The 25,506-nt window shown below is 43.9% G+C and overlaps 3 protein-coding genes across 3 annotated transcripts in view; all 3 read right to left on the bottom strand.

The window, feature by feature from the left end:
* Positions 1 to 4,073: 4,073 nt before the first annotated feature.
* Positions 4,074 to 8,807, bottom strand: LOC125765680 (CCHC-type zinc finger nucleic acid binding protein). Its single transcript, XM_049431080.1, has 3 exons — positions 8,632 to 8,807; positions 6,628 to 6,997; positions 4,074 to 4,353 (listed from the first exon to the last, which is right to left on the bottom strand). Exons 2-3 carry the CDS (start codon positions 6,836 to 6,838, stop codon positions 4,103 to 4,105), a joined length of 462 nt encoding a protein of 153 aa, XP_049287037.1. The 5' UTR covers positions 6,839 to 6,997; positions 8,632 to 8,807; the 3' UTR covers positions 4,074 to 4,102.
* An 847-nt stretch (positions 8,808 to 9,654) lies between these two features.
* LOC125765650 (transcriptional regulator ATRX-like) lies at positions 9,655 to 18,336 on the bottom strand. Its single transcript, XM_049431007.1, has one exon. It carries the CDS (start codon positions 18,321 to 18,323, stop codon positions 14,355 to 14,357), a length of 3,969 nt encoding a protein of 1,322 aa, XP_049286964.1. The 5' UTR covers positions 18,324 to 18,336; the 3' UTR covers positions 9,655 to 14,354.
* A 188-nt stretch (positions 18,337 to 18,524) lies between these two features.
* Positions 18,525 to 25,506, bottom strand: part of LOC125765658 (receptor-type tyrosine-protein phosphatase mu) — a 92,933-nt gene continuing 85,951 nt past the window's right edge. Inside the window, 12 exon segments of the mRNA XM_049431023.1 lie at positions 18,525 to 18,663; positions 18,744 to 18,850; positions 18,921 to 19,056; positions 19,639 to 19,733; positions 19,821 to 20,042; positions 20,137 to 20,268; positions 20,428 to 20,504; positions 20,850 to 21,099; positions 22,430 to 22,565; positions 22,878 to 22,894; positions 22,896 to 23,045; positions 23,882 to 24,022. Of these exon segments, the coding sequence (XP_049286980.1) occupies positions 18,770 to 18,850; positions 18,921 to 19,056; positions 19,639 to 19,733; positions 19,821 to 20,042; positions 20,137 to 20,268; positions 20,428 to 20,504; positions 20,850 to 21,099; positions 22,430 to 22,565; positions 22,878 to 22,894; positions 22,896 to 23,045; positions 23,882 to 24,022 (1,437 nt within the window). The 3' untranslated portion in view covers positions 18,525 to 18,663; positions 18,744 to 18,769.

Here is a 25,506-nt window from a genome sequence, read left to right as displayed (position 1 = left end):
GAATGCAAATACGATCTGTCTTTTTCATTGTATCGTCTCCGTTACACACACATTTGAAAGAGATCACGCGTACTAGCGAACTAGTGAATCTCAATTTTCCAACCGGAAGAGATTTCCCTTTGCGATGCACTGTCGCCCACAGTAAACAGTACTTTCCATCGCGATACCGTAACTGATTTGTTGCTTCGTTCTCAAGAAACATCCAGCTGGTCTACGAATAAACAAAATACGTCATAGCCTCGTCATAGCAGATCCAGAATAACTATAACCAGATCTTCTGCTAGTAGCTTCGTTTTCCTCGTTAAGTGCTACTACTGCAATGCTATCCAAATCTCAACAGTTTCCCTCGATTTTTTTCCTCATGCTGTTTTATCACAGTTGCAAAACAGAACCAAGTTATAGCATTATCGTTGTGAACAAAAGGTTTTCATTTGCTTTTCTTCTCCACGTCCATTATTACCTTAGTATGTATTCGGAGAGATCCCTTAAACAAGGGATCTAGCGTCTTTTCTTCCTGTTTTCCTGTCACGCATAATGTTATCCCCGTTTAAACCGATTGCAGTAAAAACCAAGGAACTCAACCAAACGTCCCGACACGAACAGATTCAACTAACAGTGTTGTGTTGCAGCTACTTTCCGCAACATTCGGTTTTGTTTCTTTTAGCGATACCTTCCATTCTCTGCTTTCTGCGGACTTTTGGTGAAAACAATATGAACGCGTTGCGTTCGCTAGGCTATGTCCTACGTGTGGGTAAAAGTTGGTCGTCTACTTTAAATTCTTCTTCGCACCGGGCGGTTCATCTGCTCCACTATCGTAACACCAATTGCGTACGGCGTTCCTTTACTGTGTTTTGTACGATGATTAGCTGTACCTATCGCTCTCTCCCTTCTTTTCTTTAGTATCCTAATCTTCTCCCATTTCTTACCGTTTATTCGTTCTCCTTCACTTTTTTATGTTTTTTAATTTTTTTTCTTGTTATATGACTGTTTCATTAGAGTATTACACTTGTTTTGTAGACGTTCATCGACACTAAAAGGCTGATATAACATCAGTTTGTTTTTCATTTAGTTGCTTGCTTGGCTTCTTTACTTGTGGTTTATGACTCATCGCTATCACGCGGAATACACGTTGTGTGAGATATTTGTATTAAATGCAAGGGGATGGGGGGGGGGCTTATTTTAACAGGTGTATTCACTCATTCACACTTGCGCGCACACGGGGGGATGTGAATCGCCACAATTGTTTGTTTTTTGTGAATCGGTAATTTAACACCATTTTCCTCACAATATTCACCTCATCATGGCGACAGTGTATGTGTGTTGAAAAAACGTTGACCTAAAACGATAATGTAAGCACATTATTCAAACATGTAATTCTACTCCCAAGGACTAAATGGTTGGATTTGTTGCTGATACAGTTGACGTGTTGTTACATATACGGGGAGCAGCAGCAAATGTGCGCTATTTTCATTACACGTTTACACATCTCACGAGACAGTACTATAATAAGGAGGGGAGGGAAATTAAAATGTTAACACACGCATACCGCGTACACTTAAGAATAAATGCCTCACTCTTTAAAAAGCATTCGCTTCTTTCCAACTCACTCACCCATCGACCGCCGATTGTCGCCTTCACCATGTTTCTCTTCATCTTTTCTCCATACCATCGGACATTAACACACGCAATCAATCATTCCACCAGTGTGTCCAACACCAAAAAGCAACAGATACATTTGTTTGTTTGTTTCGTGTTAGGATTACTTTTTTGTTTCCGCCATCTTGACAAATAATTCAAATTAACCACTATTACAAAATTCTTCAATTTTCTCCATCTTTTACTCCAATCTTCCTGCTGCTGCTGCTGCTGCTGCTGCTGCTTACTACACACACACAACATATCAGTATGCGCTCTTGGTTTGATAGCGCCTTTGCCTTCAATGCATTGTCGCTGGCGCTGCACATATCGGTATGCATTTAAAACATACTTCCTGCATCATTTAACAACGATACGCTGCCACCATCCCTTTTTCTCTCAAGAGAGAACAACATCTGTCCTGCTTTGCTTTGTGTATCGCTTTTTAGCCATCGCTAAGCTTTCGCTTTTACTACACAATACTACCAACGTACTCGCGCACTTCCTGTTGTAGCTACTACTGCTGCTTCCGCTAGTTTTAAGACATTATCAATGTACTCTCTCTCTCTCTCTCTAAAAACATTCATATCGCACATTCACCGCTTGCTGTGTTTACATTAAGGGTTTGTGGCTCCCTAAGATCCTACATCTGCTGTTCCGTGGCGCTTAAAAAGAAACGTGGCATACAACAGACAAATGACCAACTTGTAACGCATCTTCTCTTCCTTCCACTGTGTCTGTGTACACATTCCCAGTATCCAGCCTTAGGGAAGCGGTAGTACATAACGTCACCCTTCGCTTGGATCAATGTTTCTTATGCAAAAGTTAGCGATTTGATTAATTTTTAATTTAAGCCTCTCTTTCTCACGTACCGATACGTGCCCATTGAAAACATAGGCAATATTTATAATAGAGTTGTATATCGTTTGCTTCGATACATCGTTCCATTGAAGAGAAACATTAAAAAAGGGGGATGTCACTGCAAAAAAAACGTGTTCTTAACCAAGAAGGAACAATGCGAACACACCTGCCAAATAGTAAATCCTCGAGATGTGAACTAATAGTTTCTCCTCGGTTCTACGCACCCTTTTCCAGCTCTCAACACGATGCGATCCTGAGAGGGTTTTCACGGATTTTATGCCTACGCTTTGCGGTGTTTTGTTCCTTTGCTGTTTTACACCTCAGGCCGAACAGTAAAGCGCTAACAATTTTGTCGTGATCTTCGTCGAGATGAAGAATATCGAGAGAGAATTAAAAGATGTGGGGACATAACTGTTCTTCCTAGTGCTTTACACACAATGTAAGGTTTGTTTGTTGTTTGCCATCATTCCGTTTCCGTTTCCTTCCGCAATTCGTGTTTCTGCTGCTGCTGCTGCTCGCTCGTATGAGAGTGTGTATAATATAATGCAATATTTTGTTGATTTGTTTTGTGTGTTTGTATTCATTTTTTGTTTCTTTTTTTCTTCTTTTAATCAATAATATTTAAGGATAGTGTTTATAATAAATGAAGTTTCCGTTCACTCTTCCGGTCCGCGTTACTTCTTGTATTTTTTCCGCACCGTTGCCCCTACCAATCCTGACTTCTCCCCTAACACGTTTTTCATATGCTTGGCGCAACCAGCATTAATGCTTCAAAATCTGTGCTGCTGCACACACGGTTGTCATATAAAAGGGGAATACAAGAATAGCAACTGTATGTGCTCCCTTTTGTCCTCGCTTAAAGTTTAAATCGAGGCTTGCTAGCCGAAATTGCAGCTGTTGCACATGCGGCACCAACACCAGCCGTGCCGGCACCGATCGGTGGAACAACCGTTCCGACACCGTACGGTGAGTGACCGATCAATGCCGCCGCTGATGAAGCCGCCGTAGCCGAGTTGTAATAGCTCTCCTGCAGAACGTAACCGGCCCCGGCCGCTGCCCCAGTACCACCACCTGCTCCTGTCGCCGTCTTCAGAATGGTCGACTTGGTCGTCTCGGCGAAGGTTAGCTGCTGCTGTTGCTGCTGGGTATGCGGGTGTGCATAATGCTGGTGGGGACCACCCTGTTGCGGCGGTGGCGGCTGCTGTTGCGGATGATGGTGGTTCTGTTGATGTGCGGCCATGTTATGCAGATGGGGCGGTCCGTGTGGCATTCCGTGCAGTGTCCCAGCCGAGGCCGCCGCTGGATGATGCGAATGATGATGATGATGATGGTGGTGTGGTGGGGGCGCTGCTGGAACCTGCTGCGGTTGCTGCTGTTGATGGTGGTTCATCTGCGACTGTTGCTGTTGTTGTTGCATGTGCGGCGGCTGCTGTTGGTGATGATGATGATGATGCTGTTGCTGCTGCTGCTGTTGTTGCTGATGCGGAGATGACGATGCATTTGCAGCTACTGCTGCCGTCGTAGAGGAGGAGGAGGACTGATGTGGCAAGCGGAAATACGCCGCAGTGTTGTTGTTACTGCCACACCACGACGAGTAACCCGACTTCTAATCCCGACCCTTGTTCTCTGTGCAGTCGCGACTCAAGTGGCCGATCTTGCCACAGCTATAGCACGACTTGTCACCCGACGGGCAGTTACGCGAGATGTGGCCACTCTTGTTGCAATTGTAGCACGACACGTTCATGTCGCGGTCACTCTTCTCCGGGCAATTGCGGGCCAGATGGCCGCTCTGGTTGCAGTTGTAGCAGCATGAGTCATCTGGGGACAGACTGCAGTCACGCGCAATATGACCGCTACCTGTAAATAGTGAACGACAAAATACAAACGATCATTAGTAACATTACAGCATACACGAAAAGCAGGCGGTTCAATGTTCCTTTCTACTGTTACTTTGCGGGGGTTCACCACACCACCACCATTCGCTCAAATCGAACCTTTTACAATCTCTTATCAATGTACGAAGTAGGCTCGATTTACGTGTGCAAAAATAATCAATTTGTGGCCTATCTGGGCATGCTTATTTCTTATCACAAAACCCAACCATTATATTATACTGCTGATTGTTGAAACAACCCGTGAAATGTTAGTTTTGTGCTATACACTGATAACCGCCGCACCACCATTAGGAGTTTGCCAACAACATCGTCAACAACAGCAAAAAACGGCAGCTTTCCACCGTGGAAGAATCAACTGATTATGCTTCTAAGCAGTAGTATAAGTTTTCCGGCATGATGCAAAGAGACGGCGGAGTTCCACAGGTACAGGAAAGCTCCAATTTTCCTTCGTCGCGTAAGAGGCAAAAAGAAAATTCCCACACAAACGCAGTGAGAGACTGCGGACCGCGCGCGTTCGTGTTATGTTGCTGCTGATGTAGCTTCTTGCGTGGCGCGCATGTACCACCATCACACACAACATCTCGCTCTCGTCATCGTCATCGTCATCATCATCATCATTGTCATTACCGCCCACTATCGTTCGGCAATCCACCCTCCTCGCGAGGTGTGTTGTGTGCAGCAAAATTGTGCCCACGGACTTTTCTCCGCCTTGCCGTCCTGCTGCGTTTGAGAAAGTTGTACTCCAACCAAAACGAACATGCATGTTAATCGATAAAAGAAAACATTAGAAGCAGAAAGTGTACCACAGAGAAGCAGCGCCGGTGGGATGATTGATTAAATTGCATCGATTAATTTCAGGTTTCATCTCACACAAGTATAACCACCCTGTGGTTGGTCGTTCGTAGTATGGGGAAAAGTTGCTAGAGGAAAATTAAAACTGGATCTTCCTCTTTCCATTCCATTCCATTCGCCATACAGGATACAACACACGCGATTCAAATACGTCCATTTGCGTATGTATGCATAATCAACACCACTGATCATTCCACTTCGCAGCCCAGTGCGCAAAACATGACGGAAGCGAACGAAGAACGTATCTACAGCGGCTGTAATTTTCTGCTCGAAAGCAATGAAAACCCCCGTGTAAAAGACAACCTAAAAAACCGACGATAAATGGTAGTTTGCCAACCCCTGCTCGTGAGACGCTCACGTTGTTACACGTTGCCAGCCAGTCGATGAGAACGGATAAAAAGTGCCGGCGTAATTAGGTGGACCTTGAAAAAATGAAAGTAGAAATTTGAACTAAAGCATCGTCACCAAGTTCGAAACATATTAATAAAAAGAATACGCAATTTACAAGTACTCTTATTCTGTCTTGCAAACGGACACAGGAACAAACAGTGGTGATAATGCCCACTTGCGTAAAAAAACCTCAACGTCCAGAATCGCCGAAGAAGAAAATGCAAACGACGCAATATAATTTTTGCTACAAAAAACACACATTTTTTTCATAGCGGCGCGCACACACGTTTTCTTCCACAGACATGTGCGAGGTTTTGGCACAAAAGTGATGATCGCAGCTGCCGCCATTGTGGCCACAAACACACGTTCTCCAACAAGAACATAACACAACCATTTGCCTGTTTCATCCGCAGCAGGCTGTGTGCGTGTCGCCAATGGCAGCGCGATCTGGCGGTAGGATTTTGATACGCACACGCACACACCGCACCGGCAAACGCAATCGCCGGCTGCGTGTATGTTTCGCATTTTCTATAGCGCAGCCGGTTACCGGCATCGGGTGCGTGTGCGTGTGCATATGCTCGCTGTCGCTTTTCTCAACATCGCAGTCGGAAATCAACTAATGGAAATGGGATTTTTCTTTACGATTCACAACGAGGTGCGAACTCAAATCCTGCTCGGGTGCAGATAAACGGGAAGATCAGCCCGAAACCACATGGAAGATTGTGCATTGCACCGTAATGGATGCGCACGGTGTGACTACATAACACACCAATACACGAAATTGAACAGTCGCCACGCACGCAGCGTGCACGGCACACAACATGGTGGTTTTTGTTACCGGTTTCTTGCCAACGTCAGACCAACGTTGTTGAGTGCAACATAACCAACAAAATGTACATTTCACTGAAAATTTAAAAACACATTTAATCTACGCACTCAGAGACTTACAATCAACAAAATACTATCGAAAAGTTAATGGAATGTTTTTACTCACCGTTGCACCGGTAGCACCGGTCCAGGTCCTCCTTACAGTCGCGAGCAAAGTGTCCCATCTGGTTACACTTGTAGCACTTCTCCCGCCTTCCAAAGTCCCGACGGTCACGCGGTCCACCGACTCCACGGCCACCGCCGCCTCCAACGTTCTGGCAGTCGCGGGCATAATGACCGGGACGGTCGCACTTGAAGCAAGTGTTAGTCGACATCATCTTTTCTGCTCTGTGGGTTTTTTTTTGCTAAAGAAATTCAGTAGGCTGTGCGCGGGGCTTCTCGCTATTTCTCTCCCTTCTGCTTCGTTACGGCGATAAACCAACACTATTCTTTGGCGAATCGGCTGGCTCTCAACTTCCCTTTACTCTTTTCGCACTCTGCGGAATAAAAATTAGGTACACCATTTTTTTTGTTTGCTTTTGAGGATGATATGCTCGCTGATGGCGCGCGCGATGGCATTTTTTTCTGGTCACGATGAGCCGAACGTGCCCGACGTATAAGATCAGGAAACAGGAACCGGGAAAGCCATGATGTTGGACGGAATATTGAGGGACTTACGATACACACATACACACGCACACACACACAAACACAGACGTGGGCTCGTGTACAAAGCCGAACACGGGAGAGTGCCTAGACGGCAGCCGGCCTGTTTTCTGCTTTTAGTGTGCGCAACGGTATTCTTTTTTTTTGCTTTGCAACGTTACGTTAAGATCATTGGGAACAAATAAATGCGACGATTTATACCGAGTCCATCATCGCATTGTGATGTGTCGTTTCTCGCCCTGCAAGCGCGAGGATGTAAAAATTGGTATCGATGAAAACTCCAAGATGTCGTCTGTAGCCCTTTAATCTCTCTCTCTTTCTCTTATTGTCTTTCTCTCCCACATCTTGTATTACCTTCTCCCTCTTTTTCACACAAGATCCTTCTCTACTATCCATAACTCAGCGTAAACCCGAATACGAATTAAGCGATTTTTTTTACATCTTCCTGGCCGCATGGATCCTCCGGGGTGGACTAAATTATGCATTTTTTGGCACCATGCATGGTGGCACATTCCGTCGCGGCACAGCAATGCTCCCGTGGTGTGTGTGTGTGTGTCTCTGGGTACGCCAATTGAAACCGCATCAGATTGCCTCGTTTTCCACATGCTGCGGACGAATTCCTCAATCTCCAAGCTGGCGTTGTTCGAATCGAAAGCTGCTGGCGCTATAACTTCGCTATTGCTGTTGCTACAGCGAAGGTTTTGCAACGAAGAAACCCATGACCTTCACACACACACAAACATACACAACGGAACTCTCCATTACAGTTGCTTTTTCCTCCGCAAACTGCGATTAGAACAATGTCACCTTCTCTTTCGCTCTCCCTCTCTCCCTCACTCTGCCTTCTCCTCGCGCCCTTCCCAATCTTACTCCACCCTTCCTTCTCTTCTCCTTACACTTAACCTCACACTCTTCTTCCTCTTATTCTCTTGCTAGTCCATCCATCGTCAATTGAACAAATCTCCTTCTCGACCGAGCAATGCGTAATAGCGATGTGGCCATTTTCTCTTATGCTGGGGCTGTTTAGCATCCCGGTCGCCATTGCGCCAACCCACCCCGGTCACCGAAGATAGAGGGCGCAGTGCAAATGCATACCGCTGCAAGAAATGTGCCATCGAAAAACGACTTCCGGATGTACGCGCGGTGTGAGCGCCATGCCAATCGAACTGAGTTTTAATCGCGGCGCTGCATTGCTATCAAGGGTTTACTTTCCGCCATGGACCATGGACTTCAAAACCGTTTTTTCACGCGTGGGCCTGTCTTGTGTCTGCATCCGCTATAGTGTGTGTATAGTTGCAATGGCTCCGATGATCGATTTTCCATCGTTCACACAGCAAGCCGCCCTCTCATATATCTCGACGATGTTGCCAGGAATCGGTAAGCTTTTGGTAATATTTCTTTTTTTCGTTCGTTCACGGAGGTCTCGCACCCAGAATTAATACCACGTCCCACTCCTCATTCATACCTTCGCTCCTCTCGCTCAAAACCGGGACTTGCACTGCTATTACTTCTCTTCCTCCAGGATTGGGAAAACCACACTGTTAGAAAACTGAACTGCTTTCCCACGAAACCACACCAACTGACTCGACTGCTACGACTGCTCCACTCGCATTGATCGCAAACGTTTCTAGCGGGCTCGCAATAGACGGCGTGTGCAGAATTTTCACGGAAGCGCTCTTGAGCCTAGTCGTCGTTGGGCCGATTGTCGGTGTTCGGCACGCGCAAAGAGTGCGGTCGGAACGGGCAGTGAGGTGATTCATATCGCGCGGTCTCGCTCGTTCGTGTGCGCTTTCAAGAGAGATAGGAACAGTTGCGCCACTGTTTCCGCCTTGAAGTGAGGTTTCTAACTGACTCTCGTAGTCACACTGCATAATGAAACACGCACAAATGGCGGTCCAAATTGTCAGACACGTCAGGGGTGGTGAACCATCCGTTTCATCAATGTCACAGTTATTTTGGTTCTTGCAAATGGTGCTCTTCTTTTTTGATATTTTTAACAAAGATGCAAGTGAGGTACTGAATAATGATTTGATTATATTGATGTAAAGCTAAGTTATAACCCAAAATCAGGAATTAAACAAAAAAGCAGAACGATAAATTTTGTTCACCACATTCACCACTATGGCTGAATGAAATGTTTCGCTTCTTTAAATTTCAAATCGAATCCGGGGTTCGAGAATCGTGGAAATTTGAGAAAACACAGATTTTCATTAATTTTCATCTTCTGCTATAGTAGGTAGTGTAAAGTTCACAACTAATCTACGTAGAATAATTGTGTTAATTTTTTTACAAAATAGCTGCGATTTGTAGAGTGGTGTGTTTTCGGAGCACATAATGAAATATTTCAACATATTTAAATTGACAGTTTTTGTAGGCTTTTCGTTTCAAGCGTGGAAATTGCAAAACGATAGTGTTGTCTTTTGTTGTACAATATTTACTTTTTCTCAAACAATGTTTTATTTTAAATTAGTTCAAAACTAAACAACCGTTTTATATTCCAACGATGTTTTATTCTGATGCTGGATGTATTTGGTTTCCACAAATATAAAAATAATTTCATACTCTGGGTTATACAAAGATGTAACGCAACGAAATAGACGTACAACATACAATTTTCAGTATCAAACTTATACCGCTGATATTTTACGAAGATTTTTCTCGCCCATTAACTTCTTTCGACGTTTTAAGAATGTGTGGTGTTCGTGATTGTGGATGTGTCGGTGTATATAATGTGTAGAAGATAGTGTACATTCTCTATTGCTTTCATATATGCGCACTATACTCTGTAATCATCTTGAGTAATGTTTGTAAAAGTGAAAAAGTAACATAACAACATGTAAATTATTTTACTAACGAAAAAGGTGATATTGTACATTCTTACTATTAACAAATATATTCGCCCTGTCTAGTAAATTGTGCTAGTGAATTGATTTTCTTCTTTCAAGCTCCATTACGATTCTGGATTCATGCTCCAGACCGAGCTAAAGTTCCCTGTGTTTGCATGCACAATCCGTTCCATGTTATATGCTGCAACTAGCCGCTGGAGGAAGTATTCCTCTCAATATTCCCTCAATTTATTCGAACGAACTGCTACTTCCTGGTTTAGCCACGATCACGATCGCTAAAGATCAGGCGCCCGAATGAGTTATGGATTGTATTGTTTGGTTGCGGTTTGGCTTTCATTACACTTCAACAGTTGTTAGGACAATATTATCTTCTCTTTTTTTTGTCACGTTTAACTTAGCTACGTTCAACAACGACATCTACACATACTATATTCGCTATAGTTACCCATTTTATTAAACCCTTTCCCGATACGCTTTAGGATGAGTTTGTAGTGACTCTTTGGCTTCGATTGCCTGTACAAATGTAAACAAAATGAGTACCCAACAAAAAAACTGTATTCAACCTCAACTGATCGTGCGGGGTTTTTTTTTATAGATTTGGCTATACTAATTTCATTCCGTTAATTTGAATTATTGATGGCAGAAGTCCTATTTGTTGCACCCCACCCCGTTAAACGGTGCATCGATGCATGAGCACAACAGCGAATGTGCCATGGTCATGGTAATATGTGTCTACTAAATACAACAAATAATGCTTCGCGTCTGTCGTGTGTTTGAGTGTTATCACGTTTACACTTAACAATTATCTAGTGTTTGGTTTTTCTTTAATTTTTTTTTTTTGGTTATGGTACTTTTATACTAGGTTTCTTTTAAATTCCATTCCACCCACGGCCTCTATCCGGGTGTGAGAGGAGTCAGCCATACGTTACACGCTTAGATTCCTGCATAGTTGTTTAGTTTAAACGTTCATTTTATTTATAACTTTCCTTAGTTATTAGTTTACTTAGCTTTACTTTATCATAACGCGTTTGTTTATCTTCATTCGCGATCATCGATCGTGAATGTTCATGTTAAAATCTTTCCCAGTTAACAACGAAAACAAACCGCACGTATACGCAAATAGTGCTACTAAACGACATGAACGACAGTCGGCTTTGTAGCTGTTGAACACATAATGCGCACGCTGAGCTTAGCAAGTATAGCGACACAAAGGGTAGTAGAGCTTGGAGCCTGCCTAACTCAGAATCAATTCCTCGCTCCTCCTTGGGTGGCGTTAGACGAGACGACTTCACATGCCCTTAAAATCTATCCTAACCGAACGCTCCACGAAAACAAACACAAATCCTACACGATCGAGATGTCCGCTTGGCAGACACGTTACCAACTTCCTAATCCCTGATCACCGTGAATAAATCGCTCTCCCACGTTACGCTCCCATCCATTTAAGGCCATTCGATTGTTTTAAGTGCAAAGAGTTGTTTCCCTAAAAAAGAAAAAAAAAACACGCAGCCATTTGCAGACGGGCCATTTTCATATCCTTCTCCTGCACGTGATTTGTAAGATCGTTTCGAAAGAGTGTATAGTACTTGGAATACTGGCGCAAAAACGGTTCCACGTGATGAGTGAGTTTAACTGTTTTAAAAAGCTATCAAAGGTTTCCACGTGAGGCAAACAAACAAACAACGATTTTCTTTTAAGAGGAAAAGCTTTCCAAAACGACTGCATCCGTTGACGCTGACGCCTAGCTATAGTAAATAAAATAACAAAACAGCCAACAGCAAATACAATGCAAAGACTATCAAAACCAACGATGCTCGCTTGGCGGGTTCGATTGGCAAATGTTTCAGTACTACTACTTTATATGTACTAGTACTTTGTGTGTCCGCTGTCTTACTTTTGTTTTGGTTCAGTTAACTTTCATTTTCCCTTTTACCCAACGGTTTTTGCCTATAGTAGTACAGATTTCTATGCGTAAGTGTGCGTGCTAGTATGCGGATTTTCCCTTTTTCCCTAAAACATGTCTATAAACAAATGAGCCTCTCCCGGCTAGACATTCTGTACAGTACACAGGAATAGATCCCCTTACGATATAAGGGTTGGATTGATCGTTCCATCACGCACCGCGGGAACATAAACTATTTGCTCACTAACAAACAGTTGTAACACATGTACAAATACATCAAACTTCCACACGCACACTCACTAGCATCTTGATGCAAAATGGGGCTTTTTTTACGATTACTGGGCGTCATAAAAATTACTATCCTAACAACAACATCTATCCGGCTGCTAGTGCATATTCCATCTTGTATCTCGTGAGGTTTCACATGCATTCCAGCCGACATTTAAACTGTATCACGGTTCAGTTTTTATCAATACACCCTAGCTTACAGATAGATGTTTGATTTTTACAGTGAATTTATCATCGTACAAAGCGGGAAAGGCTTGTCGCTCTATTCAGCGATGTAGAAGTACAAAATATTATTCTAAACAACAATGATTTGAAGAGTAAGGAAAAAGACCCAAGAATTAGAGAAAATCAATATGGCGAAACCAAATGTACTTCTCCCATGGAGAACAGTGTTAACTTTTTTATACTTTAATTTTAACAACCATACACAAAACCAACAATCCTTCCCACTACGACACCGTTAGAAGGAAAGAAGTTAAGGATGAATAAACATCAACAGTAGTGGACATGTGGTTTTGTTTAAATATGTTCTTTTGCCTGTACAAAACTTACTTTATCTGACTTAATATTTTGCTTATCAATTTCCCATCAGCTTACAATGGCGTCCAAGTGTCTATTTCTACACCGTGTTTGCCGATTGTAGTTTCTAGAAAGTAAGCCTATTGAAGTTTTAGAACGTTTCATCTTTTTGCTCGGTTTGCGATTTACAAGGTTTTGTTTGTTTGTTTGTTTGTTTTTTTTTTATGTTTTTGTTTCGTTTTATCTTTTCTTTTAATATAATCTACATTTGGTTTGATTTAATTACGACTTGTGTTGAGATGTTTTTATGTTGTTTTGGTTTTTTGTTTTTTTTTCTTCCTTTTTTTCGATCTCTATACACTGAGTCTATTAGCTTAGGGTTATATCTATGACAACGATACACAAATCACTTACATAACGCTTACGATCACTTACATAACATGTAACCAGGTCGCACACACACACATACACGCACGCAAATACCATAGGAAGATAGTATTCAATCCACTGTTTGCTGACTCCCTTTTCGGCAAGAGATGCTCCAGAGATCGAAAGGAATATCGAACTTCTTCGCTAGTGTATATATCAATAACAAAGGCAAATGTGTGTTTACAAAACGATATCGAATTCTTACACGAATAGCGTTAACAGTAGATGTAGTATGATTAAGTATAACCGGTTAGTGGTTTGTTTTCTTTGTTTTTGGTTTGGTTTTACATCGTTACAGTGGAAATATGAACGATATTCACTCTCTCGCGTGTAGCAAAACAAAATATCCTCCTTTATCGTGGTCCCATCGGAATAGAAAACTTTGCATCAACTTAGCCCGGAGCTAGCGATTCCCATTCTCTAATCCCGTACGTTTATTTACTATTTCAACTTACTATACTTTCATTCATTTATCCTCTCCCACTTCCTTTTTTTTTCTTGTCGATCCAAATTTATAAAAAAAAACAAAACAAATAAGAGAATATCTTGCTCAATCCTGCTTTTCCATAAACAATTCCAAAATGCTGGCCCATAGAAGAAAAAAAAAACAATGGCCAACTCAAACATAGCGGAGGAGCACAAGTACACCAACTACAGTAGACCAATTGTGAATGGGAAAGTAAGACGTAATGCTAAACACTGAGGATCGACCTCTCTACCCATTGTTCTTCCTTATTAAATCGGCATTAATCCGGCGTACCGTAGTTTTTGTTCTTTGGCTAGACAATTTGTTACTCTAGAATAATCTTATTAGATCTGGTGTATAAATACGACCGTGTTACCGTGGACGGTGACACTACATAGCCACCGCAGAAGGGAAAAGGGCTGGTACACTACGAACGTCGAGTTGGGAACAGGAGAAGTGGATAGGGATCGTATAAAAAATATCATTTACAGGGAACTGCTAGACAGTTGTGTCCCCGTACGTCTAACCAACATCTCCACACAACAACCTACAAACTGGATAAAACGCATGCAAACGCAACGGAAACGGGTGTGGAGCGGGATGAAAGTACCCGCGACCACTACCCACTTGCTTCCGTGCGTGCAGTGTGAACCTTGGCGTAACCTCGCTGTGCTGCCTTACACTACTACTGGCAGCACCCATAGTGTTAGGATTATTGTTACAGTGTTACTTAAATTCTATAATGGAAAACATTTGGTTTTATTCCGTAAGTTACCTAACGATTGGCTGCGCGCCTTCTTCAGCCGATCGCTACTGCCAGCCTTTGGGACCGGTGCGACATCCTGTACTGACACGCCGGTAGTAACGATTGTGATATCCGGTGCCGTCGGTGTGGTGGCAGCCGTTTTCGTCGCTCCGGTCGAATGCGTTGACCTTAGCTTCATTTTCGTGAACGATCGTCCGCTTCCGCTCGGCTCGAGTGTTCGCGGTTTGGCACTTTCTGGCGGTTGAGTGTTGGGGACGGAAGGATTCGGTGATGCTGATGGTTTCGGAACGGACGTGATCGTGGGTGATGGTGGTGGTTGTGGTTCTGTACCGTTCTCTTCCTCGCGCACCGGAATACGTATGCCGTCCGAGTCGAGATTGATGTGTTCGAGCATCTGCATGGAGTACCTTGTCGGAAGATCACTGAGCAACTTCAGAACATCACCGAGTTGCGAAGGACCCTCGGGCGCAGGAGGTCCCTGCTGGGGTATGGACTCCACCGTGCTAGTTGAGGCTGCCGCTTGCAAGGATTCCGTCTCTGCGCGGGAAAATAGCAAATCAAACTCTTTCGTGATCTCCGATGTGAATTCCGAAATTGTCGGATCCAACATGTACGGCTCTTCGTCTAGATCGACGATCGTGTACTCGGCCGTACCATTGTGGTGATCGAGTTCGTGCGGTTCCTGTACGGTACTATCTGCACATCGCTCCTGTAGCAGTTCTGCAATCTTTGCCGCATCACTATCGCACGGCCCATCCAGTGGCAATTGCTCGTCGGAGAAAGATTCCTCAGGTGTGAGGGTAAAATCTTCGATGTTCCAACTTTTAATACGAGGAACTTCCGAACCTGCTTCTACAGATTCTACGCTACATGCGGCCGTATCCTGTAGCGTACCAGCTGTGATCGATTCCGCTGCGAGCGAAGGACCTCCACCGGAACCACCACCATTAGTGGTGTCCTCGAAGATTTCGCTCTTTAGCGACAGGCTCAATCGGGAGGTACTGCAGCTGTCCAGATTCATATTGCGCACCGTATCGAATGCATAGTCCGTCAGGGTAGATTTGTTAAGCGTACCACTGGAATTGCTCAGCAGATCGAGCGAGGCCGTCCTTTCGAGCGTCGTCACGCAATCCGACTTAAGAAAGTACTGCTCCATCGAGGCACTGTGCGGTAGATTATCCGAAGCACGTTCCGGGGTTTCGCCCCGCATCGACTCCAGTATGCTTTCCTTCGAGCAGATCTTGTAGATCGTAAGCGTTTCTTTGTCGGTCGCGGCATATCGCTCCATCCGAAAGTCTTGCTCAAAATCATCATCCGACTGCTCTGCGGCACACGAATCCATTCGCGATTGTTTTGCCTCCGTTTCTGCTTGGACCAAATCTCTCACTTCTTCCGCTTCCTCGTCCACCTCGGCAATGTCGTAATCGTCTCCGCTCACATTCGCATCGAAGTCGTTGCTGCGATGAAACAGAAAATCCTGTATGATCAACTTCTTGCTATCGGACTCGTTCTGTGGCATCAGATAGATCTCGTCACAGTCGGAATCCATCGATGCGACGAGCTCGATCGGTGGGGGTAGTTGTAGCCGTTGAAGACGTCTTCGCTCTTCCTCTTCCTCCTCCATGGCCAACTCATCTTCATCCTCCTCGTCGAACTCATTCTCATCCACCTCCTCTTCCTCTTCTTCCTCCTCCTCACCCTGATAATCCTCTTCCTCTTCGCCCAATTCCTCTTCTTCATCACCTTCCTCCTCTTCTTCTTCCTCCTCCTCCTCATCTTCTTCGTCCTGATCACCTTCTTCATCTTCCATACGATAAGGATACCGCTGTACATAACTTCCGTCGGGTAGCGCTATCAGTCCATTTCTTTGGTAATAAATGTTTTCGATACTGTAATGCTCAATGTCCTCCTCATAGTACTGCTCGTCGTACAGGAACTGATTGTAATCCTCGGTGCCGTACTCTTCCTCTTCGTCTTTCTCATCATGATAGCACACACCATCGTAGCTGTCCTCGTACAGTGTATCGGTGCGAAACGAGAACTTGGGTTCACTTTTTTGGCGCAATAGCTTAAAGTTACGCCTCCGGTATTTTCTTATCGCTCCCAAATGTCGATGCGACTCGTAATGGCTCGAGTCCGTCCCACTACCATGGCTGTCCGTGTCCGCACGTACAGTTTCGTGTTTGTAGAGTCCACTAAAGTCCTGCGAGCAAAACTTCTCGTACAACTCCATCGCGCTCAACCGCACACTTCCTGTCGTATTGTAAAAAGCTTCAGACAGTGGAGATGTACAGGTGGTTTCGAGATTCAAGCACGCCGTACTGTTGTTCTTCACCGAACCTTTCTTAGAGCTTTTGGTCGATTTGGTACGATAGTAGCTGATCTCGTTGTTCGACTTAGACTTGTTGGGTGATGTCTTGCCAGTGAACAGGAACCGCTTGCCCTTAAACGTAAACCCAGTGCCCGATTTTTTACTTCCGAAAAGGGACGATTTCGATGAACTGATCGATGCTTTCGACTGGGAGTGGATAGATTTGACCGGTGATCGTGCCGCATTTGGGATACTTTTGGTGGGTGAAGTGAACGATGGTTTGCCATCGGATGCGGTCGCACTTCCACTCGCCGATGATTTCTTTTCGTACAAAGCCGACGTGCTAAAGCGCTTGCATTTGAGCAACTTGTTCATGCGCTTAAAGCGTCCCAAATTCTTCTCGAACAGATGCCCAAATGGACCATCGTTCGTGGAGGATGTGGATGATTTACCACCACCATCAGAGGTGGATCCAAGTTCGAGTTCTGTTGGTCGATCCGGTTTAGGCGCGGCCGAGGTAGATGGGCGTTCGGGATGTTCATCGCCTTTAGGAGATGCTTGCACTGTAGCACGATCGTTTCCAGCATGGTTTCTACCGTTTGCCGTTTGTTCACTTACTATTTCCTTCCCGTACACGTCGAACGTATTTTCGTAGCTTTGGTTCTTCCATGCGTTGTAGTCCGGCGTGCGCTTCTTACCCACCTCGTCCAGCGTGTCACTGTCGCTCTTATACTCACGCTGCAAATTATTCTTCAAATGCATCCGATAGTCCTGCTCCATCTGCTCCAGATCCATCGTGTCCGAGAACACGGTGTCGATCTCATCCGTCGATATGTTTTTCGAGCTCTCGTCAGTGGATTTGTGCGTTTCGGACGATGGATTACTGCTGCGATAATCGGCAAACTGTTCCCGCCGTCGATCTCTAGTCGGTGTGTACTGTGAGCTAGACACGCTTGACTCCTTCTCGTAGATATTACCCTTCAGGAACTCCGAATCGGTACGAACGATCTTCTTCGATTTGCGCAGAATAGGCTTTCGGACAGGTGGTGAGCTTTTCGCCGAAGGTATCATCGAACGACCTTCCTCTAAGGATTTATTCTGTGGCATTATGCATCCTCCGTTATCTTTCGAAGTTGAAGCTCCAGCTGCGCTGCTATTTATATGCACCTCCGTGTGGCTGTTAGATTTGGTAAGCCGTTCTGCGCTCGAGTGTGCACTAGTGATGTACGAACCCGTACTCAAGCTTCGACTTTTTCCAGTTGCTTTGCTGGTTGATGGTGGTGTTGAATGTTGTGGCTGCTGTACGAGTGTCCCCGATGTGACTACACTGCTACTACTTCCACTGCTTCCCGCATGAAGCGGATGTAAATGGTGTGGTGATGATAGGTGGATCGTTTCCGCGCTTTGTTTCGCGAGACTGGAAGACGTTGATGGACCGGAGGCGTTGTCGGTTGGTAACATTACGGCTGTCTCGCTCGGACCGGCCAAACCGGCCGTAGCTGCCGCTACGAATGGTACAAAACCAACGCTCAAACCGACGCTACTACCCACCGAGGTGGTCGTGGTGGCCGTCTCATCGATCGTTTGTGCGAACAGTTGCGTGCTGATGATGCGTTCGTTTAGGTTCATTGTCTTCTGGCTGAGGCGTGAGATCTCGTTCGTGATGTCGAACGTCCCGACCGTCTTGAGACGGTCGAGCCGTCCCCGGCTGCACCGTTTCGGTGGATCATTACCACCCAAACTGTACAGACGGCCCTTCTTCTTGCGCTCACAAATGCGTCCGTTCTTGTCGATTACAAACTTTTTATCGTCAAACGATTGACAGTGATCGTAGGACTCTCCCTTCTGTAGCTTTCTGATGTTCTTTTCCACGATTACACGACCTGCGTTCGATAGTTCTTTGGAGAGTTCGGAATTTGAGTACTCGGGCGTAAGCGGGATGCTTTTCCCTCGTCCAAATTCAATAAACCTGAAAGTGGACGGAATAGCGGTTATTAGACATTGTACCAACGGGTGGGTAGTGTACCTAGTGCACAGCATGCAACTCACCACAGATCATCGTGTAAGTCGCTTTCTCACTTCTTTTCTTTCAAGTCTTTATTCAAGTAGTGCAACACGTAGTGTAGCACTAGATCATAGCAGTACTTGTATTCAGTCTGTAAAGGATGTAAGTGAAGAGAACCATTATAATATGAAGCAATGGTTATTAGATAAGAACTAACATACCATGTTATCTACGAGCTGTGGTCGATGCCTTCGCACAGTTTTCACAGCCTGAAAAACGTCCACTTCTCCATGCTGGATGACCTGCTCGATACAGGCATTAGCAGCACAGTACACACCGGCCCGGCTGCGACCGTCACTGCAAAGGAAAGGGCATGAGGTTGAGTAAAGTAGAGTGTGGTCATCGCTATCAAACAGTGGCATAATTTTCTCAAAACCACAAATCCATTATGCTATCTGCAATCATAAAAATGTCCTATCACATAATTAATTGGATTTTAAACAATACTTAAAAATAGAATCTATATATTTTTATAGCTGTTGAATCGCCTCTGGTTAACGTTTCCCTATTGAGCAAAAAAGCGCTTTTGGACAACAAATTCCAGCAACGAACACAATCGATTTCAATTAATTCGGTACTTGCCCTTCGCTGCATTTCGACTCATCGAGTTGTGTTCGGTACACATAAACTGAAAGAACTTTGTACAGGGAATACGCAGCTCAAAAACTATGGTCACAAAAAACCGATAGTTTTGTTCGTGCTATTGTTGGTGCGGAATGGGTTTAAAAAACCAAAGGTTTTAATTAAAATCCATTTTTTTTCAAAGCAGACAGACTTTCGATTACAAAAAAAAAAAAAATCGTACCCAATGTTACAATCGACTGTACTGGCAATGGAGTTCAAATTGAAGTAGAAGCGACAAAAGCTGCTGTTACTTACGGTGACACCACACAGACGGGACCATAGTCCGTTTTTTGCCTCCAACGTTCGACCATATTCATCAGCTCGACCAGCGAGTTCGTCGACGTCGGTACCTGTAACAGTGGAAACACACCGGAATAGTGTCCGGCAGTAGGAGATTATTATCGTATCGTATCGCGTAATAGATGGGTAAATCGTACCTTATGACCCATCGGCCAACAGGTAAGCTGGAAGAGTTGCACCGTTCTCGGTGGTGCCTTTACGCCCGCCATCAGTTCCGTCAGCGAGATGACCTTCTTGTTGATCCGGAAGATCCACGACTTGATGTTGGAATAGTGCTGGTGCGAGATGTGATCGATGGTAAACACCGGTCCGTACTTTTTCGAGTGACGACCCTCGGGCCAAAAGGCGGGATATTGTTGCTGCAAAACAAAAAAAAACACGTGAAGGAACAGTGTATGTTTTGTGTGTGTGTCTTTAGCACCATCTTCTTTAAGGAAAAGAAGCTTTTCTTACCGAGTTGTGAGGTGGCTGGCAAAGTACGACGACGGCAGCACATTCGTGATCGTAAACGAGGGACCAGAATTCACCGCACGTCTTCTGGAGCGGCCATTCCGTGACGATGTACTCGCGCGGTTTCGTGTAACCCTGGGTTGTGGAAAGATGCATAAATGTATGTAATATATTTAGGCAACCGGGGCCAAAAAAACAGGCAAAAATTGAACGTGTCGAAAGGTGGTAAGAGAAGACATGGGATTTCTTCGCCTCCCTTCGCGTTCGGTACGATGGGTGGTAATGTGTACTTACGTCAACGAACACGGCGTTAATGTAGTCGGTAAATGAATTTCCCTGAAACGAGCTAAGGTAAGGACGGAAGTTGTCAGCTGTTTGGTTGGTGGATTTTTTTTGTTTTGTAATTTTATTTTCCATTCCAGTAAAGCCGCCCGCAAAGATGGTTCACATTGTAGAACGTCACAGCACACCCCAAGACATCCGGGAAAAACACCAACAGCAGCAAACCAACGGTACCAAGCGAAAGAACAAAAAGGGAGAAAGCATGGAAAGGAAAATCATTAGCATCACGCTGCTTGTTACGAGGTTTGTGTCATTGTTGATAATTGAATTAAGCTTTTTTTTCTTTCTCCTTCTGCTTTGGTTCAGTCGTGTTCCGTTGTTCCATGGCACAACCGGGAATGTACCCGTTGTAGTACGGATGGACCAGTACTTACGTGGTACGCAAAGGACGTCGCGGTTCTTTTCCCGATTGTCACCCCGATGGCCACCGGCACAGTCACCGATGGTGAAGCGGGGCGTCTGCTTGCAGATCTGGGCATACTCCCGCTGGTACGAGTTCATCTTGGTAAGCGGATCCTTCAGGCTTTTCTCCTTTAATCGCTGCGACAGCTCCTTTACCGGAAACCACGAATTGCCGCAGATAATGAACTCCTCCAGCGTGTCGTATACGAATTTGTATTGGTCCTTGAAAGAGAGGTAGAGGAAATGGAAGAATACAGAACTGGTGCGATGTTATCGATCGCACGGGAGCGTTTAGATCTGCATACGGTCGGTAAGCCCGTTTGACGACGCCCGTTGTTCTCGCGAGTGTTTAAAGTGGAATTTATTTAAATAAATTTTACTCTATACTTTCGTACTCGAGACGATAGAGAAATATTTGTGAGAAAAGTATTAAGGTTCCTTACTGAAATAATATATCCTTAATTCTTATATGCTTCATCTAATAAAAGAATATTAATATTTAACTAATAGACCTCCGGTCCTAATCGAAGCATTATTATCAATCAGTAAACTGCTTCAGCTCGACATAGGAATGTAATAAAAATGAATAAAAGTCACATTAATTTGCCTACGCCATCAATTTGCCAACCGTACAGACGGTATTACATTTTCAACCATTTCCCATCCCATTGATCATCCATCGAACGGGCGCGTTTCAATCAATTCGGAAAATGTGTATACCATGGCAGCCGATCTAACGGAGCGGAAGCAAAATACCATCAGCAGGTCCATCAACCTTCGGCACGATCCGAAAGCTGAATAAAGCTGAATGGAATAAATTTCAGTAATAGCGTGGAAGCGAAAGTGGAAAAAAAAGTAGAGTGCGACTGCAGTTGTTGCAGTAATTGAATTGTTCCAATGCCCAAGAGTGCGGACGCGATCAAGCGGAAAAGTGATAAATGAAATATTTAAACAGCAGCTGAAAATGTCACGGCATCCAACGAAGCAGTGCCGCCGAGGTGGGTCAATATTGAAATGTCAAATGGAAAGCAAAAATTAAAATTGATTTGTTTTTGACTGTGTGATGCAACACAGAAAACCTTTGCAAAAAGTATGCACTTTCATTGGCATATGCAGTGGCATTACTATTTTGGCAAGGTTTCATCTCTCTAGACAACATGCTCAAAGTGAAGCTTGTGAGATCTTTTGAAGGGGAACAACATTTTAATCTAAAAGACATGGCAAGCTTCTAATCCATCTAATCACTGGAATCAACAAGGAGGTTTAACATCGGAGTCGACCTCAAATTCAACTCCGATTTTTTTTAGTCAAATTTGATTTTTGAAACTACGGATTCATTTTTCGGAAATAAAAGCTTTTAAAAAAGCTTTTTCTGTTCGCTTTTCTTTATATTTAAAAAATAAAACGAACAACCATGTTTTTTAGTTATTTATGTATAAAAGCTAAAGGAAAAGCTCACAGCAGTGTTGCAGACGAACCCTGGGGTGATTTGTGGTGATGATACATACATAAAAGACGCGCTGACGATAGAACACTGTCATCCGATACTTACCACGTTTTCTATAAGGCCTTTCCTCGACTGGCGTAGCTTCTTCAGGTAGCCGAACACGTGAAACGAGTCTTCCTCTTCGGCCAGCTCCATGTTGGCATCGATCGCAAGGTACACGCCCGATCGACCACCACCATCACTGTGTTCCGTCACGGGCAGGATGCGAAGGAACAGGTCGAAATGGTGTAGAAGCAAACACAACAAGAAAGAAAATAAAAAAGTGAGAACAAGCTCGTCAATAAATTTTCTCTTTAACGTTGGTTGAATAGTTTATCGTGCGATGTAATGAAGTTCATTTGTGACATTTTTCCTTTATTAATTGTTTCAACTGAAGTACACAAACAATCACAAAGATGGTTTAAATAGCTCGACATATTTTACACCATTCGAGAAACTTTTCAAACAAACTCGACGAAACGGTGTTCTGCTAAAGGGGGTTCGCTCTACTTACTTGCAGTGAACCAGCATCCGGACCGATCCTGCTGTTCGCTTTGATGATTGTCCCCACGACGGCGCGTACCCGCCGGCGGAACTCGAGAATTGCATTGGAAAAAGGGCAGGTATGTGAATGCCATTCGGTGTAGTGAAACTGTAGTAAAAATCGCTCCTCGGCCACTACCTGTAAGTCCGAAACGGAAGAACGTAAAAAAAACCCGATGGAAAGAAAGAAAATGAGTTGAGTAAAAAAAAGAGAAGGAAAAACAGCTTCGGGCGGAAGAAACATGCTAGTGGTGATGTACTAGTCTCGGCACATAGAACAAAACACATGTACATGACCGACGCGGGTTTGAGTAAACTGCTAGAAAATGCACATTTTCCTCGGTATGGCTGTGTCATCGCGAGAAGAAGAGAAAAAACAAACAAGACCACCCGTACAGAGCCCCAAAGGGGCTAAACGAGCGGGAGTTGGGGGACAAGGTTTTTCGACAGACGACGAACCCCCCCAAATGGAGGGATAGAAGTGGAAAGTAAACATTGCTTAGTGTAATTGTCCCATTCATCTCACGGTTAATGAGCGAAACGTGTAAAATAAAATGCTGCACTATGCCGGGCTGTTCGGATGGGAGTATTGCAAAGAGGCCGATTTGGAACACGTGTACCAGAAGTTCGTACCGGAACCAGGTTATCCATTAGAGTGGCTGGTAGCAGCAGCAGGGAAGCTTTAACGTTCGCTAAAGAGAAAAATAAAACCCCAATCCAGAAGTGTTGGCAAAAGTCGACGAATGGACCGCGGTACATGTGCAGCTTAAATATGTCAAGACCGCAAAACCGGCGCTCATGTTGTTTGTCTTTTGAAACTGCGAATGGGGCAAAAAAAACCCACGCCCATTTTATATATCAACCAGACTGTAATATTTTGCCACAGCACAGCACAAGGGTGGTGTGTCGCTTCAGACCATTTTACACTAATTAAGATCAAAGCGTACGGAGGTAACAAGGCGTCCACCTACTTACGTTATCTTTATTGAGTTTAAACAGCCTAAACGTTCTTATGTGAAAATTGGCTAGCTCCTCCTCGGACTGTATCGTGATGTGCATGTCGCCGTAGATTTCTTCCTTCTCCTTGTTCGGTGGCCAGTACTGTACACACATCACCTAAAAACAAGGAATGGGAAAGATAAGAAACCAATCATTTCGTTAATAAATTGTGTTTTAATGTGTGGCACGCATCGTGTAACATTTATTTATTGTTTGGCCAAAAAAAAAAAACACACACACACACACATCTGCTTTGGTGTTTAGGGTCGCGACCCATTATAATAAAAACGAGCTATTTATCATCTAAAGGTTCATTCAAGTATTACGTAACACAAAAATTGTATATTTTCTTTAGTAAATATCGATTCTCGATAGTTACTTGCATCAATTCTCTTCGAATAAGTTGTGATCTTGATGTCTTGACAATCAACATTTTCAGTAAAATTTTATTACAAAATGACTGTTATAAAACTGTTTCTCCCTGTGTTTTTCTTTACCTTTAGTACCCCTATTAGTTGGGTGTTATAAACCGTAACGCTGATAAAAACCCCCTTACGACCAGCGTTACGTAATAGTAGAATGATCCCTAACAAAGGATGTCTTTACATTCTTCCGCATTCGGTTCGACGCTTTTACGGTGTGCTTTTAACAGATCTTTTTCACGCCAAAAACCTTCTATTTCGTCCACTTTCTGCGTTCGCATATTTAGGATATTATGAAGTGTTTCCGTATAGAAAAATCAAACAGAAAACACATTATATTGTGTGTTTGTAGTTGAGGGAAAGGAAAGAGAATGAAAAAGTTTGAACATTGATTATAACGATGATTATGGGCGATCCTGATGAAGCTCGTTAGCGAAGCGAACTTGTGACCAAAGTGCTAAAAAAATACGATAAACTTGAGCAAAATGAGGATGGTCGTGTAAGGTGGTTTAATGGAGTTTGTCTAAAGAAAACAAAAGTGCAGCAAAAGAACGATCGGGATGGGTAAAAACTTGTAATGCAAGTAATCAAACTCGCGTACGGCTTTGCCAAGCGAATAGTGCCTAGTCACGAAGGTGAAACAGGAAATAGGAAAACCCGTGTTTAAAGCTTAAAATAAACACCCTTACACAGAGTGACAGTAAGAATGAAAACAAAGGGGAAAAGAATGTAAAATGATTGAAAATGGAATAACAGTTTTCTAAAAAATAGTTAAATATGTTACGTACACATGAAAATATCAAAAGAGAGACAGGAAAACAAAATGGAAATCCAACAATAAAAAAAGACAACGGTAGGAGCAGCTGCCATCCGATCGTTGCCGGCAGTACCGCGATAAAACTGCTCACACCAGACCACACAGTTGCAGCTGAATTATGGTGCCTTTAATGGAAATTGGAATGGAAAGTTTTGTCCGGTAAAATTGTATTTGTGCACCGTTACGAGACAAACCGCGTTTAAACGAACCTTCATCCCTCCTACCCCAGGGTGAGAGAGAGAAAGAGAGCTTTAGAAGCACAGTGGGAAAATGGTGGTTTTTATCAGTAAATAAAAGTGGGCACTTGTTAGCGGCCAATCATTACCATTTTGGGTGCTTGTGGGTGAGTTGTGTGAGTGTTT

The sequence above is a fragment of the Anopheles funestus genome, chromosome 2RL, assembly GCF_943734845.2.
Source record: "Anopheles funestus chromosome 2RL, idAnoFuneDA-416_04, whole genome shotgun sequence".
In the NCBI taxonomy this organism is placed as follows: Eukaryota; Metazoa; Arthropoda; class Insecta; order Diptera; family Culicidae; genus Anopheles; species Anopheles funestus.
This window is presented reverse-complemented; position numbering and strand designations above follow the sequence as displayed.